This window comes from Trachurus japonicus, chromosome 14 (assembly GCF_045865225.1).
Source record: "Trachurus japonicus isolate A0001 chromosome 14, Traja_1.0".
Taxonomy (NCBI): Eukaryota; Metazoa; Chordata; class Actinopteri; order Carangiformes; family Carangidae; genus Trachurus; species Trachurus japonicus.
Window position 1 is genome coordinate 31,530,743 of NC_140920.1, and position 18,480 is coordinate 31,549,222.

An 18,480-nucleotide genomic window follows, 5' to 3' on the forward strand; every position below is an offset into this window, starting at 1 on the left:
ATGTCTTTTCACCTTTCACAGGTATCGGCACCGACATCCTGGAGTGTGATTAAGGGCTCTAATCAATACAATTAAAAATACAAAAGGGTTTGAGTATATCATCGGTACTGACATCCTGGAGGGTGATTAAGAGGTCTAATCAACACACTTTAAAATACAAAGGGTTTGAGTACTGATGAGGAAGTGAGAGGTTGAGTGTCTCAGGTATTTGAAATACAAAAGAGTTGAATTTATAATTACATTTAAAAGTCTGGCATGTTGGTGAGAAGGTGGGAGGTTGGGTAAAATACAAAGAAGTTAAAATTACAATTACAGCACAAAACCACATCCACCTGACCTTTCTCTCATTCATACAACACTAATTCACCTCACCTGTTTCCAACAAGTACAGTTTCCATAAAACACCAAATAAAGGCACGGGCATTTATTTGGTTAAATTACTCAAATCAAGGGGCGGTGCGTGGCGCGGTGCAGTGGGTAGAGCGGCTGCCCCATGTAGAGGCTACAGTCCTCAATGCAGGCGTCCCCGGTTCGAATCCCACGTCGGGCAGACCTTTCCTGCATGTCATTCCCCCTCTCTCTGCCTCCCCCTTTCCTGTCTATCTCTACTGTCATCACTATCAAATAAAGGCAAAAAGCCGAAAAATATACTTAAAAAAAATAAAAAAAATTACTCAAATCAACATAGTGACATGTGGCATAGCACACTGATCCAGATCAAACCGCATGTTCGCCCCGAGCACTGGTCTCTGCAGCTATTTCATAGCTGTAGGGGCTGGTGCTCAGTGTGATTGCCCCGTGGCCCTAATGATAGTGCAGCTACAATAGTTCATAACCCAGAGGACTCTGTTTATCAATGGTGTCTTCATTATAGAGCTGTTTCTCATGCAGGGAACCAGCAGACTGATGGAAGGGTTTTGAATGGAGTCCAGTCTGTGATGTTCTGTTTCCATATATGCCCAGGACGGTGCAGACGATGACGTGGAGTCCAGACCGGACGGCAAGCAGCAGCAGACAGACCCTGTCCAGGAACCTTCCCTCCTTCAGTTCCTCAAAAGTAAGTGTCTCCTTGTGCTGACTTGTCTGAAGCATCAACAGAGGTGACTGCAGGGCAGTGACCCTGACCCAAAGTTACCCACCTACCAGAGCGTTACATCAGACCATTTCTGCAGAGTAGTGTCTCTCCAGTCAATCACAGCGTCCTCTCGCCCTCCGTCGGTCAACTGCCACCTAACCAGTCTTCCGCTGTCCCTCAGGTTTCCCTCGTATTGCCCTGCGGACGCTGCAGAGCCCCATCTACCTGCTGGTGGTCCTGGCGCAGGTGAACCTGGCGGCGCTGCTGGCCGGCCTCGCCACCTTCATGGCCAAGTTCATTGAGAGACAATTCAGCCAGACTGTCTCCTTCTCCACCATGATGATCGGTGAGCCCACGCGGCCATAGCTGCAGTTACTAAGCTCACAAACAGTGGGAATCATCTGACCCCTCTGCGTCTTTCCCTCAGGAGGGGTCTGCATCCCGATGGCCGTGCTGGGCACCGTCCTGGGTGGAGTTCTGATGCGGAGACTGAATCTTTCGGTCAGTGGTGCCAGCAAGTTGTGCAGCGTCGCCATCCTGCTCTGCCTGATCTGTGCCACGCCGCTGCTATTCCTCGGATGTTCCACCCAGACAGTTGCTGGGGTCTTCCCGCCCACCAACACAAACAGAACTTTAAGGCAAGAAATCAAACGCAGTCCGCTCAGGACAGAGCCAGTTCCAAAGGTTTTCATTTGCAAACAGGTTCAGTTTACAGACAGGAAGCTGGTGAAGAACCTAATGTTGTAAAATCTGACCAAGCAAAACCTGGAGGCAGAAAAATGAGGAAATGAGTATAAGTCAGGAGGACATCAGGTTCTGCAATGCACAGGAAACAGAGTGGAATATGACACCAAACAGGTGTCAAACAGTTTGAAGGGGACTAAACATGGATAATTTCATCAGTTCACCAGTGACAAAGGAATCGGGGAATTCAATTAATCCCATTGTTGTCAGGGAACTAATTTTTTCTACTCACTGAAAATGATTAATAGGTAACTTAACTTCTTTTTCAGCCATTCTCAGATCTTCCAAAGTGTTGAAGTTTCATGATGTGTGTCTATGTGTGTGTTTTTTACAGTGCACAGTTGTCGTGCAGCTCCAGTTGTCGGTGTCCTCAGGCGGACTTTAACCCTGTGTGCGGTTCGGACGGGGTGGAGTTCAAGACGCCCTGTCATGCCGGCTGCACTGCCGCGCAGATGAACACATCCAACCACAAAGTCATAGTGAGTTACAAATCCTTAAAACAAAACATCCTGTTGTCACGCATTCAGACTCATAGAGCACAAACACTGACATATTGTCATATTCAATTTATCATTGAAATCATTTCACCCAATTTTTTGGTTCCTATCAATATTCCTAAAAAGAAGAAGTGTAACCTTATTGAATTAAAACTTGATTTGCAAAATATTCATCATTATATTATATTATATTATATTATCAATGGAGTTGTTCACTTGTCGTTATGTAAATATGGGTAAACTCCGGACTATGAGTTGACTGGACAACGTGGGATAATGTCCAGATGTTTCCTTTTTTTCCTGGCTGAGGAAACGAGGGGGGCTTTGTCTTAAATACTGAAACTCCGAAACCAAAATCCAAAAGAAGTGATAGTGTGTTGGCTCAGCTGGAGAAAGTATCCCACTGACACAGTAAGTGTTACAAGGAACCGAACTGAGTTGGAAACTCTGACGTATGAAGGAAAGTTATTTAAACATCCTCATCCAGAAACTGAGACTTCAGTTCAGTGAGTTCCAGAACATTTATTTCCTGGTAGAAAATAATTTCTTCATTTTCCTTCCGCTTCAGACTGAATCACACTGAGTTCTCCTACAACATCGATTTTCAGTGGATCTGTCTGCTGCATCAGTTTCTACTGGTATTCAATTAATCATAACAATGATGATTAATTCAAGATCAAGATTTAAGATTTTTATTGTCAATTCAACCACATGTACTAGACATCCAGATGAATCGAAAAAGCCGTTTCTCACTGTCCCACGATGACAGCATAAAATACAATACACAAGACAGGACAGTACCTAACACTAAAGTACAAATAAATGCTAAAGTAAAAATAAACAATAAAGTGCACAACAGATTGGACATTAACTGTAATAACAATAAATCCAGGACAGGTAACAATTTGTTATTTCAAAGGAGAAGATATTTTGTAAAAGCATGCAGTACCTCACAATGCCACCCAGCCTTGTTACCACCCCTCCCTCTCCTGTTGGTCACTGTAGTAAATTCTCCAGCCAGTAGGGGCTGTGTCCTCCAGCTGTGTCCTGACGGTGTCTGTCTCTGCAGAACTACACTGAGTGTCGGTGTGTGGCTGGCGGCGGCTCGGCCTCCCCCGGGACCTGTGGCAGTGGATGTTCCCACCTGCTCCGCCCCTTCGTGGTCCTGCTGGGTCTCACCAGCTTCGTGGCCTCCTTCTCCCAGACGCCGTCCTACATGATGATCCTCAGGTATAAAACCCAGAGACACCTCAAGCTGCTCCACATTTCACGGGGGAAATATTCAAGTACATTTATCTGACAGCTGGACCTGCTTGGGAGAATAGGCTCTATGCACAGCTCCACTACTTCCTGAACTTTAGCCAGCTCCTTTATTTCCTGTCTTACATTATTGGACAAACTGATTAATCCAGGTGTGTCTGATTAATCCAGGTGTGTCTGAGTAGTCACAATGGTCAGTTTGCCCAACAATCGTTTCAAAGATGCATCGAGATTCTTTATTGGACGACTCTGAATCGATGCAGTTATTATCTCACATAATCGATTTTTAAATTCAAATAATTCATTCAAGTTTGATGATGTTGTTGCAGAGACAGTTATCTAATTTATCTTAAAGCACAATGGTTTTTCCTGCATAGACAATTTGGTGGCCGCCACCACTGCTACATTTCTCACCACCACCAGCTCACAAGTCTGTTTTTCTCGGGGCTTTTTATCCTTTTATTTTGAAAGGACGGCTGGAGAGAGAGAGTGAGGGGGAGAGAGTGTGAGAGGGGGGAATAACACACATACAGGCCTGTAGCAACTTGCCTATTTACCAACTTAACTTGGCCGACGTGTACAGTATATAGCTCAGTGGTTTCGAGGCAATGACTCCAGCAGCTGGTCACACTTGGCCTGTCCGCAGCCCGACCTCGGATAATCGGTTAAAGATGCTGATATTCTTCTATTTTGCGATGTAGTACAAAAATGAATGGAAACACCTTAAATTGCAAGAAAACAATTTGATATGATCACAAAACAGCACATGACGTCATTACACACGGCTTTTTATTCAATTTAAAGGTCTGAGAAGGAAACGCACTTGAACCGGCTTTATTTGCATTAATATTTTTGTCAATCTTCAGATAATTCGATTGTGGATGGAAACATGGTTAGTGAGGGGTGAGGATTCCAACATGTGCAGCAAGAAAGCAGCTCCTTCACTGTCCAAAGAGTTACAAAGGAAAGCCCATCGTTAGACTAACTAAAGACAAGAGCTGGTTTAATCTCCTGATGCTGATGATGTCATCAGGAAGCTGCTCCACAGCTCTCTGTGTGTCAATCTGTACCTGAAGTCAACCGATCTGTGTGATGTTGTAGCTTAATGGAGGGCCCCAGCTCTCAGAAAATCCAGCTGCCACAATTGACTGTTTCCATGGAGATGGTGAGCTGTTGTGGTTTTTAATGTGCTGTTGTTCACAGCTGCTAAACATTACAACTAAGTGCAAACTGGAGGATGGGTATTCATAAGTGGAACAGTTACATAAGTTTATTCTGGCTGGAGTAGGAGCACTCTTTCTTCATTTTGTTTTTAGTTTCACTTGTCCCTCTGAGAGACTAACTGTCAGTCCCAAGCCCTGCATATCTATTAACAGTGTAGACATTAAAAGATATGGGGTGTTCAAACATCTGAGGTAGCAGAACATTGGCAGCAGGAACATAAACTGTTTCTGTACCAGGCTGTGAACATGTTTATATCTGCTGTTAAGTTTCAGATGGGAGTCTATAAGACTCAATCAATCAATCAGTCAATCTTTATTTATAGAGCACCTTTCATACATGGAAATGCAACACAAAGTGCTTTACACACATAGAAAAATAGAAACAGAAAAAACAATTACAAGTAAAAACCCCTCCCTCCCACACTCCATACTGCACACACACACACACACACTCTCTCTCTCTCTCACTACTGACCCACTGTTGGACTCACTCTAGTGGTCAGGAAAGGAACTGAACTGCAGCTTCTGATTTTATGATGCTCCATTCCAAACAAGTCACCTTCAGATTATGTGAAAAAAAATACTGATGCATATGTTTTTAGTTTGGTTGATATGGCGATGGGTGACAACATGATGGTTGTTCTGTGTAACATCCAATAGTGGAAAGCTGCAGCACCGGAGGCTGCAGTTTCAGGACCGTTCGATTCTCGTCACAGTGCCACCTACTGAGCGGAGGATGCAGTTTCCTGGCAGTTTATTTTTATTCTTTGCTGAACCCAACTACTTTCTTATTTCAGTGTTAGGCAGTAACGCCTTAGTAATGCATTACTGTAATTTGATTGCCCTTTTTTTTAGTTATTGAGTAATGTAACACTTTATAATTACTAAAATAGTAATTAGAGTATAGTTACAGGCCCAGCCTGGCCTCAGCGGTCTTCTCCACTCCTGTCACACACACCTGAGCACCTGACGTACTAGTATTTGGTACTAACTTATTATAACGGACTGACATCTTGACATAGGTTAATGTGTTACGATGTTATCTGTGTTGAAAATGATCGCTAAAACCATTCACAGCTCCGTTTTCCTTGGTGTCAGTGAATGTGTTATACAGACACTGAGAAGCCTGTCAATCATCATCCAATCATTTGTGATGTTTTGATGTTTCTCTAAGTAATAGAATAAACCCACTGGCTATATAAGTTTTTTTTCCCAATAACTTTTCCCCATGTTGGTAGCATCCATTTAAGTTAGCATGCTAACAAGCTAACGCAGTTGCGGCAAACTATCGTAAAAGTGTCATACTCAGCAGACTTTACGAAAAAGATAAACTTTTATCTAATCCTCCCTAGTCCTTCTAAACGTAGGTGGCGCTGTGAGGAAAATGGAACGGTCCTGAAACTGCAGCCTCGGCTAGGATACTGCAGCTTCACCCTATTTGTAACGTCTGTGATTCCTGAATAATGACGTCAGAGGTAACACCAGGTGTGAATAAGAAAGTGAATGTGTGTGACTCAATGACGAGGTGCTTTGACCTAAATTGCTGTAGGAGAAATTATAAGGTGTGCGTGCGTGTTATTGAGGTCAGTAATAACCTGTTGTTCTTGTGTGTATCTTACCTCTGTTCTTTTTCAACGTGTTGCATGCCATGTCATCTCACAAAACACACACACATGCGCGCACACACACACCGGGAGTATCTGAGTGCACGACATGCAAACTGAACCCACTGTCATCATCATCATGACGTGTGTCTTTTTGTGCTGCAGGACGGTGCCCACAGAGGACAAGTCTTTTGCTGTGGGGGTTCAGTACATGCTGTTCAGAGTCCTTGGTGAGTCACAACCATGTTAGCAACCGAATTAAGAAACATGGTAGCAACCACGTTTGCAAAGTTTATCAGCAACTCTATTAGCAACAATGTTCAATCAGTCATGTTGAGTCTTGCTGTGACAGAGTGAAGTTAAAGGACCGAGTATCGTGTTCCCCAGAGGATGAACCCTCATGACCGGAGCATCCTGGCATGTCGAGGGGCATAACGATACGATACCAGCAAGTCAATAGCATCGATCCAAAATGAAAACATCAATCACAAATTGTTACATATTGTCATTCATTGGGCGCACCTTTATTTTGAAAGTCCCCTGGCTTTTCCCGTCTGTTTCCACACACAAACGAAATGCAAGCAAAAAAGAAAAGAATAAACTACAAACTAAACCACTAAAATTGAACTAGAGGTAAATTAAAGGTGAATTATTTAAAATTTTATAGAAGATGCATCAACAAGTAAGTTGCATGCTGTGATTAAACACTCACACGCTAGCGATTAGGTCAGATGCCGACTCATCACCTGTCATGACTTGTAATCAGCTTTTCCCACACAAATTAAAGCACTAGTCCAAAAGAGTAATGAGTATCACAGCTGCAGTCTCATATTTCACTCTCAGTATTTAGTCTGAGATCCTGAATAAGGGAAAGGTTCACACCAAAATTCTGCCTTGATGTAAACAAACAGGAACTTAACTCATTGAGTGCCAGCCCTTTTATACAATGGTCAGTGCCATGTGCCAGCTTTTCGGGGCATTTTGAGTAATATTTCAAGACCCAACAAATATTTTGTATTATGACTCTGAAAACACCAAATAGCTCAAAGGAAAGAGGAGACTCTCTATTTAACTATGGACAAACCATTTGTTTGTACCTTGTTCCATTCTTGATATATCTTAAGTTGAATAGAGCCTGGTTGCACCAAAAAGACCACTTTTTTCTAGAAAGCTGAGAAAAATGCATTTTTGTGAAAGAGAGTCTCTCAAGAAAAACAGTGATTTACCTGTTTTAGTTTTGACTTCAAAAACATGTAAGACTGAAAATGTCATGTTTTTTCATTGTACAATAAAAAAAGAAAAACTAAAATAGTCCTACTCTGCAGAGTGATGCCTGCTCTCCTACTTCTCCTGCTGCAGTTGCTGCCCCCTCACCCTCTCCTACCCCCCACCCCACCCCACCCTACCCCACCACCCTAGAAGCCCCAAAATTACTCAGTGTGCGCGACAGCGTATGAAATGATACTTAGTTGCTATTTGTGGTTTGATCTGAATAGAAGTGTTTGTGTTAATGTCTCATATTGATCACTGATCCCTGAATTAGATCAAAACCATATCATTTCAGTCTTTCTAATATGGACAGATGTCAAATGGTTGTCCATTGGATTGATATAATATCTGTTGTGATGTAACTTGTGATTTACACCCCGGGGCATGTCTCTCTAATAGCAGAAACAAGACATTATTTTATTAATATGATTGTCTCCATCAAACATCCTGCTCAGCAGAATGTGACCCTCTTCTTTCTCTCCCTGTCCTCCATGTCACCTGTTTGTTTGTGTGTGTGTGTGTGCAGCGTTCATGCCTGGCCCGGTGTTGTACGGCAGCGTCATTGACAGCACCTGCATCCTGTGGGGCAGAAAGTGCGGTGAGAAGACGTCCTGCCTCTACTACAACCTGGACCAATTCAGACAGAGGTGAGGTGGACTGTGTGGTAAAAAAGTGGCTGATCAGTAGAAATGAGATGTCAGATTGTCTGAAGTGCGGGTGTTTGTGAAGCGTGGTGTCACAGAACAAACAGGCCAAGTGAAAACATATCCTCTGGTGAAATGAACGAGAGATGGAGCCTGTCAAAGGGCCAGCGTCCCAGCAGTGACACCTGAGCTCTGACAGACGGGAGTACGTTGCACCTCAACATGTCGAAGCAGGTGCTCATCAAAGCTCTTGTGACAGGGCGACGTTTAGCTCACTTGGTAGAGCTGCCGCCCCATGTTGAGGCTGCAGTCCTCACTGCAGGTGGCCCCGGTTTGAGACCCGCATCGGGCAGCCCTTTCCTGCATGTCATCCCCCCCCCTCTGCCTCCCAGTTTCCTGTCTCTCTCTCCACTGTGCCACTGTGCTATCAATTACAGGCAATAAAAAGCCCAAAAAATATATTTAATAAAAAAAAAAGCTCTTGTGAAACCAGCTGAATTAATTTATCTGAACATCTGAATTAGCCTTTAAATCCACACTGCAAAAACTCAAAATACAAAAAAAAAAGAATATTTGTCTTATTTCTTGTCAAAATGTCTAATTTCTAGTCAAAACTAATCTCTCTCCATTTAAAATAAGACTCATCACCTAAAAATAACTAATTTCCACTTGTTTCAAACAAATTTCCACTTGAAATAAGTAGAAAAATCTGCCAGTGAAAGCAAGTTTTTTGCGCTTGTAATAAGGAAGAAAAACTGACTGATTTCTGACTAGAAATAAGACAAATATTCTTGGTAAGATATTTGAGTTTTTGCAGTGCAGAGGGAAACATGAGTCAGTTGTGTTTGACTACACTCAACTAGGGCTGTCAATCTTCCCCCCAAATCACGTTCGAATTTCTAATCCCTCTCATGTTAAATATTCCAATAACATTCAAATTCTTTGTGTGTTTTTTTTTTTTAGCTCATTATAATGGGGGGGGGGGTGATGGCAGCGGCGACGACACAGCAGAATGATCCTGCATAGGAGCTGTCCATGAGCCAACCAAAAGTCTCTTGAAGTGTCAAACAAAGAGAACTATGGACTGTGGAAGTTTGAATAACAAAAATACAGAAGTTATCTTGACGTGAACCATATGTTATGGTAAAAAAAAAAAAAAGGCTCGCCTCGCGGGGGCTGCAGGGTTTACGACCCAGAGTAATGGTGCAACAGATCACAGTAGACCAGTGATCGGCACACAAGTGGTCTGCAGATCGATACCAAAAAAAGGTGTGCGTGTAGTGTGGGGACACATACGCGCACCGTGGCAGCCGAATGAACGGGCAATTTAAAAAATCAGCTCGTATATTTTAAGCTGCAGCTTTACCTTGTGCACAACAACAACAAAATTGTTTGTTTTATCAACATGTTTACTACTCCAAACGTCGCGACGCACTACGTTAATTTGCCTCGTTATGGAAGGCACACGTTCGGACATCAGTTTCCACCTGGGAATGTTCTCATTTTGACTAACATTCAAATTGTGTTCAAATAGCGAAGTTCGTTCTGACAGCCCTACTCTCAGCAGACCAAACTTCACATACAGTGGGTACTAGTTTCATTTGGACGGTTTCACGCGAGATTCACGCGTGAGTCACGGGAGGCTCACGCGGATTTTTTGTGGAGGAGTAATTGTGTTTTCACCAGAAGCTGCAATGTGCCCAAAGAACCGCCAGGTGGCATCTGTGAGCAGCAGATCGCCTCTATAAGACAGCAGCACGGAGCAGTGAACACGAATGGGGAATGCAATATAATAATAATAATAATAATACAGTATAGTTTTTCAATGAGAAAAATGTAACGACGGCAGCTATACGTCTCACTCTCTTTTATCGATCCTCTTGTCAGCTCCAAACACACCCATCTGCACCGCGATTACGGACCACAGCGTGGTTTTCCACACAGCAGTTAATTAACTCAGTGGGTGATGCTGCCGGTGTGTTTTTAAAATGAGCCAACTACTGTACAGTAGTGTTCATTCCCCACCTTGTTTGACTGAGAGTGTAGCTGGATGATTTCTCATGAATGAACGGGCAATAGTCTATGTCACTTTCGGGCTGGGCGATAAAACAGGATATCCTGAAATAACTTTCCCTCGATAGAAATAGGCTACAAGAGGTGTGGATATAGGTTTCATTCATCCATGTTTTGACAGACAACACAAACAACCAGTGACAGGGACGGACTGGCCATAGGGCAATATGGGCTAATGCCACAGCAGCCGCGACCGAAGATGCAGCCGTGCTGATGTGACCGCAAAAAAAAAGTCAGTCGGGGTCAGCTGGTTTACAGCCGGCCGACTCTGAAACACTCGAGACACAATAACATTAGTAACGCAAGAAAGGTATAGTTCACTTAGTAGAGCAGATCACTGTAAGCAAAGGTTTTATTTCAGTCTGGGATGCCAACGTGCAGTTTTAGTGAACAATGCATTTTCTCTTATCATCATTATTATGATCACTGATAGGCTATAGCCTATATGTGCGGCTATATATACCGTATGTGTGTGTTTGTGTAATGCAGGGGTGCTTTAAAAAAAACACAGTTGTCTGGACAGTAGGCATTTTTCTCACAACCGACCTCAAAAGCGAGGGCAGGTCCGCCGAAGCATCATTCTGCCCGTTGTCTTTGTTGTTACTTTGTTGCCGCTGCACAGAGCACATGGCTACTTAATTATGCACGTGCTGACCATATATGGTTATTAAAAAAAACCCCATCTCTGATCTCTGCCCGCACATAGACAGACACAGGTTCACATACAGACAGGGGCGCACGGTAAATGCAGCTGCAGCGCTATTAAACTAGAGCAACAGCAACTCTCATATTTAAATTGTGTTTTATATTGATTTCATATATTTCACTGATTGCAATTAGGCTATAGAATGCTAGTGTGTGTTTTATTGAAAGCGAGGCTGGGTGAAAATGCTACAGTGGGGTTTATATGCAGCGGTCTGTAGGACCAGCTTAGAAACATCAGCGACACATTATCACCTTCATTTATCTCTGATCAATAGGTGTGCTTGTGGATACTTCACTCAAGTAGGCTACAGCCCTGCCCCCCACAGAACTTCACACAGCTGTTCAGTCATCTTTGAAAAACCGGTTCTTACAGTAGCTACCTCTCCTCACACTTTTCATAAGCCGGAGGACAAAACTGTAGGCTTCATTGTTTCGTTTCATTTCGTTAAGTGAAAATCATCTCTGAATTATGGAACTAAAAATAAAATAGGCTTATCTTTAAAAAAAAAAAAAGATCCTATGATATTTAGCCTAATTGCATTATTTTTATTCAAATGTGACTGAGACCTTTATCTACCTAAACAGATGGTAACATGAATAAATATCCTGTTTTGTATTTTTCTGGAAACTGTTACATTATGTAACGTGACCGCGGCACTCTCTCCCCCTCTCTCCCTCCCGAATTGGGCATATTATGATAAATATAACTGATGAAAACAATAATTGAAGAAAAAATAAGCTATTGTCGGCCCGAGGTAGGCTATAAATGCCCAGAAATCGAATGTTTCATTTGTGTAAGTCGTAAGCTTCAGAAACCAGACAAATAACCAAGTCCAGTTGCATTCGATTTAAATTTCCTTGAGATAACTATGACCGGGAGTCCGGGACAAACGATAATATTCACAGGTTTAGTGCACGTGCACACGCCGGCCGGAGTCAACTCGCAACAATGTAGCTTTCCCTCGATTAAAGTAGTTCTGTCATCTCCCACTTTGTACCGGATAAGAGACAGCACCCGACAGATACACCTATGCTAAATGTTTGGATGCAGGTTGAAGTGTCAGTAGTCGCTGCAGGGACGATTGATACAGCTGTTTCAAATGTCCCTCACGCCACCGTGCGTAGTGATTGTGGTCACACTGCGCGATCAAAATATGTATATAAATCACCGAATTAATACCCTATTGTTTTGCAATGAACAACAACCGATTTGAATGAACAACATATTTTTAATAAACACCAGATATTTTTAATGAACAAAACGTGTTTATGACATGAATCAACAGATATTCAGCAAAGTGAGGGGAAAATGAAATGAAATGAAAATGAAAATGAAAATGCAGTCGTCCAACAACTCGTACAAAAGAAGAAAGGCGAGTTTAATCGAAATGCGGATCCAATTACGCACGGGACAAAAATATTTATGTGACCTATTTATATTGTGAGAAATTATGTGACATTTTGGCAATGACGAGTACACTAGTATGTTGTCTGATATGCTGCATAAAAACGAGAGTAATGTCAGTAGTTTCTGTTTAAAACATGCTGTTTCAACCGTCCCTCCTCTGTGTCTCTAACGACCCGCATAGGTGGGGCGTTTGAGACAAATGTCAACTTATGTTCAAAGTTATCATCGCGATCATCCAATATGTGTTAAATTACACTTGTAACTAAGAGAATACACATGTGAGTTGTTGATCACATGATACAAATGTTTGTGTACATAACATCATCTTTGAAAAAGACGTTTAATGAAAAGTGTATCAATCGACCCGGCGCTCCTCAAACTTGGAGCCACCCAGCCAGGCTACAGGAGAGATCAAAGATATGCAGGGGACCCCCAAAAGGCTGAGAACCACTGATCCTGTTGAACGTAGGCTACTGTAACCACTGTGAAACAATAAAAACAACAACTTTCAAAGGAGGTTAAATCGAAAGCAACTGGACTTAGTTATTGGTCTAGGAAGACGTTTCACCTCTCATCCAAGAGGCTTCATCAGTTCATGTACGCATCTGACCAGGCTGGGACTGGTCCAACTATCTGGTGTGGAGACTCACTATTTAACCTCTTGTGTGGGCGTTCACAAGGGTGATGATGTCACTGGTTCCCATTTGTGCTCCAAGTGCCAACGACAGTCGTTTAAATGACTGCCTTTGATGGAAGGTTGGTTTCGACTTCGTTAGTGCCCTATTGTGTTATAACGACAGTCGTTGGAGCCACTTGCCACTTGTGAACAGTGGTTGTTCTTTGAGGCTAGATTGTTGAATCTCCTGGGAAGGGATGAAAGGGCAGCATTGTAAATTGGAGATAGGTGGTGTCTCAGGCCACCTCCCCTGTTGAGGGATGGTTTCTCTACTTTTACAAAAATAGCTTCTTTGACTCCTCTTTCAAACCATCTGTCCTCTCTGTCTAGGATTTGGACATTGCTGTCCTCAAAGGAGTGGGCTTTCTCCTTGAGATGTAAATGGACAGCAGAGTCCAGTCCTGAGGAGTTTGCTCTCCTGTGAGACACCACCTATCTCCAATTTACAATGCTGCCCTTTCATCCCTTCCCAGGAGATTCAACAATCTAGCCTCAAAGAACAACCACTGTTCACAAGTGGCAAGTGGCTCCAACGACTGTCGTTATAACACAATAGGGCACTAACGAAGTCGAAACCAACCTTCCATCAAAGGCAGTCATTTAAACGACTGTCGTTGGCACTTGGAGCACAAATGGGAACCAGTGACATCATCACCCTTGTGAACGCCCACACAAGAGGTTAAATAGTGAGTCTCCACACCAGATAGTTGGACCAGTCCCAGCCTGGTCAGATGCGTACATGAACTGATGAAGCCTCTTGGATGAGAGGTGAAACGTCTTCCTAGACCAATAACTAAGTCCAGTTGCTTTCGATTTAACCTCCTTTGAAATACTATGACCTGGGCAAATGAGAATATGCACCGGCCTAAAAACAACAACATTGATCTGATTGACCGGCGTAGCGGTCCCTCTCTCCATCCACTCTCTAGCTCTCTCGACCACAGCTGCAAATGAACTACCTATGGCCTATGAACAGCGCCACTCTCCATTGCAGCTACGTTGTGGTCAAACGTGGAATTACCCCAAAATCTTTTGAGCTGCATCTCAGTACGATGCTTCCACCTAGTGGCTACAGTGTGACCTACAATTTCACGCAACGCGTGAATCACGCGTTACGTGAGGGAAACGTCCAAATGAAACTAGTACCCACTGTAGGCCTTTAGTAATGTCACTACAGCCACATTAGCTACATATTGGTAGCAATGGCTGCCATGTCAGGTAATTGTGAAATTGGCTGATAATGATTCAGTTCATATGGAGGACCACCTTTGTGTAGAGGATTTACATAAACTGTTTGCATAAATTGGAAATACTCATCCAAAGAGTCAGATTAAGCACATCAACAATCATATAACAGGAACAGCAAGTGCTAGAAGTTGTAGGGTTCAAACTGTCAGCCCCAACAGACTTCCTAGGATGTAAATTACAGAGAGCATTGAACACCTCAACTGTAGTAAAGAGCCTAAAGGAAATCCAAGGAGATCCAGCCTAAAGGAGTCCAGTGTTTGTTGACATAACGTTGGGGTTACTGATGGGACACTTGGACCTAAGCTCTAGAAGTTATGACATGCGGTAAGAAAGTGTTTATTAAGACAGAGTTGTGACAGATCTGTGGGGTTTTCGGAAATGATGAAAATACGGCCAAATACTGCTCAGTCCAGAGAATCTTGTTTCAGGCAATGTTCCTATTACACAACATTACAGCTATTTCAGGAGAGAACCGAGGATTAGTTTTGTTCTTTGCTTTCGGTTTCTTTAAGGGTGCATGTTTATCAGTAACAGTAAACAAAGTTTTGACAAAATAAACCACCTACAATTTGGATCCTCATACTGAAGAGCACCAGAGGTAGAGACAAAACAGACAATCAATACCCATGCAGCACTCCAGGCATGTTTTTGGATTCATTTAAAGCTATGTTAGGGTCAGAGATAGCAGTTAATGGAAAATATATCACTAAGAGACAAGTTGTATAAAAATTCATGATCCACAAGCTGCTTAAAAGTTCTTTTAACAATAAAATAAGGTTTTGATTTTTCTTGCTAAACATTTCTGATACAAGCAATCGGGCAGTGGTCACTTAAATCAAGTGGGAGAACCCCAGAGGATTTAAAATGATGTTTGCTGTTGGTTAAGATGAGGTCCAATAAGGTTAGTTGGATCAGGCTTTGTTGGAGCAGAGAGTTGTGTTTAGGTCAATACACAGTAATATTATTTCTGAGGAAAGATGAGATGACATCAGATGAGCTTGATCAGAAATGGCAGTTGACAGTGCTGAGGGAGGACGATGTTTTTCACAGTTAGCACTGTTCCCCAAGGAGACACTTGAGGCAAGATTTTTCAAATTCTTTTGGACAGATACAGCGCTAACAACAGTCACAGAGAAACTTTCCTTAGCTAAAATGGTTACACCTCCACCTGGTTGGCCCTGATCTGATCCTAAAAACATTTTATCAGGGATCTTCAACTGCTATATACAGTATAGTACCATGTTTAAACTAACCATGTTATTGGGCATTTAATACTAAGCTGTTCAAACAATACGCACGTTTATCTCCAGGTACAGTGAGTAGGGGTCCGTGCCACTGCCATTTATAAACACACCTTGTTAACTGATACCAAGCCCAATATCAACAATGTGTCAGCTGCATGATCACCAGCAGACATGCTATTGAAATGGACGTTTTTATTTTAAATATGAATGTTGAAACCAAAAGAAATTATAAAAAAAATGTTCTAATCAACCAAACATTTCGAGACCCAGCCCTGCAGTACCTCCATGGGTCCACTAGGGGTCGCAGACCCCCGGTTGAAGACCACTGAGTGTGTCTAGATCAAGGGGGCAGTTGTCGGTCTGAGAAGTGAAGCTCACTTCCGCGTTCAAAAAACTGCAATCCCCTCGGCTGTCGCTGGGGGCTGGCTCCAGAAGGGAGCAACTCCAATTGAGCCCCATGTTAAAATAGCCGATTTTACAGCTTAAAAAAACATATTTACAGCCTGGTACATTTTATTTTTTTGGTCTCAACCGATAGTTTCTACCCCCGCACACACTCTGAGGGGGGTGAATTTTTTTAAAACTCTACCATTTTACTGTTATTAGGTTTAAAGTTCTGGCCAATTAGGGCGCAGAACCGTTGAGTGACAGGTCCGGAGACCGCTGCTACGAGGCCAGTGGGCGGGCCCTCGGCCGGCCAACGGCCGCACCGCTCCAAATATGGCAAGTAGAATCCAACATGGCGCGGTTCAAACCCCCGTAGTAGCGGCACAAAACAGATTCCCCCAAACCAATGGGTGACGTCACGGGTGCTACGTCCATTCTTTTTACAGTCTACGTATGGTCTAGATAGATAAGTTAGGGAAGACCATGGTCAGTCATTCTAATAAATGGTAGCATTGTTTTCAACATTGTGATGTTTTTATTAATTCACCCCTTACTCAGCCAATCAGGCAGGAGTGTGATCAGTGTGTGAGAATCCTGCTGAATTATTGTAGATCTCTGAGTTCTGGTTCTCTGGTGGATTTGAGGGTGGACTTGGATGAGTCCTTGATTCCCTGTGTGCTTTGTTGTTGCAGGTTTCTGGGTCTGCAGGTGGTCTTCGTGTGCGGAGGCCTGCTCTGCTTCATACTGACCATTGTGGTGCTTCGTAGAAGAGCAGGGTGCCAGATGCCTGAGCCAGGCAGTAAAGGAGGCTACGAGCTGGTGAACGGCCAGAAAACAGCAGAGAATAGTTCATCTAAAGAGAAAGAACTGAAAGGCATCAAGACCTGAAGAGGACAAGGAGAGTACGCGGGAGTGAAGATGTTTTCGTGGACTCTACTGCGCTACAAGTGAACGGCAAGGACCAATTATCCTGAGCCTCACTAAAGGCCAGGTCAGCCAAGGCTAACAAGCTTTTAAATTCTATTTTTGTACATACAGATACTTGGCACACTCAGTTAACGTTTCCTGTGACGTAGAAACTGTTTTATAAGTTGAGCCCATATAACCGTCCCCAGCTAGATAAGCTGCTGAGGTTTAATAAGCTGCAATTCCTCTGACAACCACTGGATGCTGCTCCGAGCTGACTGTGAATGTCCCGCCATCCTCAGGGTACTGAAGTGACCTCAGTTACTCTGCTCTTTCTTAGCAACGTTAGCAGCCATGTTATCAATAATAACCTACTGGCAAACATGTTAGTAGTGACATTAGCTGCAGTGTTAGCAGTCATGTAAATAGGCTTATTAGCAACACAATATTAGCAACTGTACTTGCAGCCGCTTTGCAGCAAAAAAAATATTAGTAGCCTAACTAGCCATATAAAAAGCCATAGTAGCCCTGTTGGTCAGATAGCAGCTATGCAAGCAGCCACAATAATATTTAGCAGTGATGTTAGCAACTTTTGTTAGCTCTACTTAGCAGCCATGTTAGCCACATTAGCAGCCATGTTAGCAGTGTTACACTTGCTGCTGCTTGAAGGTTTTAAGCTGCAATCATCTGTGAGGTATAAAAACAATGTGCGAGTGTCTGTGAACTTGACTCTTAAACTGTGACACTTTCTCTGCTGTGGTGAGACTTTTTAACGATTGAATTTTGGAAACAAAACTTTTCTGTGAAAATCACAATTATATATTTTTTAATTGTATAAAGACACTTTCCAGAGATGATTTTTATACGTTGGTTGTTTAAACAAGGGTTTTTGTTTGTTTTTTCACTTAAATATATTCAAGTTTAATTTTTTTGACTCTCACAGCTGTTGGGTGGAGTATATACAGTGTGTGTATACATACACACACAAACACACACACAGTATACAGTAACAGCATATTGTGTATATAGTTTATATATGATATTCTGTTTGTGTGCTGAGAGGTGCTCAGTAACGTATTCAGTCTGTGGTATAAGGGCAAGGAGCCTCTGTGCTTCCAGCTCTGTTGTATCTTGAGCCAGTTGCTGTTTTGATGAGTGTTTTTAATTTCTAATTGTGAGGGTCTCTCAGACAAAAATATTTTTTATAAGTCTGAATAAAACTCTGATCAAAGATGATCTTTACAACCTGGATTTGTTCTTTTCTCAGAATGTCACGTTGAAAGTCCCAGTGATACTTCATTTTACAGGAAGGGACAGGTCTCAAAAGTTTTGTTAGGACATTCTGTTAGTTCACAGCTGAATTTCAGGGAATGATACTGAAAATGAAATGAAGTTCTGAAGAACTACGCGTCTGCGACAGTTTCACTGCAACACGTCTTCCTGACAGATGTTTTCCAGATGACGATGATGATGATTTCATAACTGAACATCTTCATCCAGTGTTTGTGCCAAACATT

General features: G+C 42.6%; 1 protein-coding gene across 1 annotated transcript in view; it reads left to right on the top strand.

Annotated features, from left to right (window-relative positions):
• slco2b1 (solute carrier organic anion transporter family, member 2B1) overlaps nt 1-17,640 on the top strand; it is a 48,565-nt gene extending 30,925 nt beyond the window's left edge. Inside the window, exons 8-15 of the mRNA XM_085798790.1 lie at nt 964-1,057; nt 1,257-1,421; nt 1,503-1,713; nt 2,154-2,298; nt 3,386-3,546; nt 6,569-6,633; nt 8,199-8,319; nt 16,750-17,640. Of these exons, the coding sequence (XP_085654916.1) occupies nt 964-1,057; nt 1,257-1,421; nt 1,503-1,713; nt 2,154-2,298; nt 3,386-3,546; nt 6,569-6,633; nt 8,199-8,319; nt 16,750-16,945 (1,158 nt within the window). The 3' untranslated portion in view covers nt 16,946-17,640. The remainder of the gene's footprint in view (nt 1-963; nt 1,058-1,256; nt 1,422-1,502; nt 1,714-2,153; nt 2,299-3,385; nt 3,547-6,568; nt 6,634-8,198; nt 8,320-16,749) is intronic.
• The last annotated feature ends 840 nt before the right edge of the window (nt 17,641-18,480 follow it).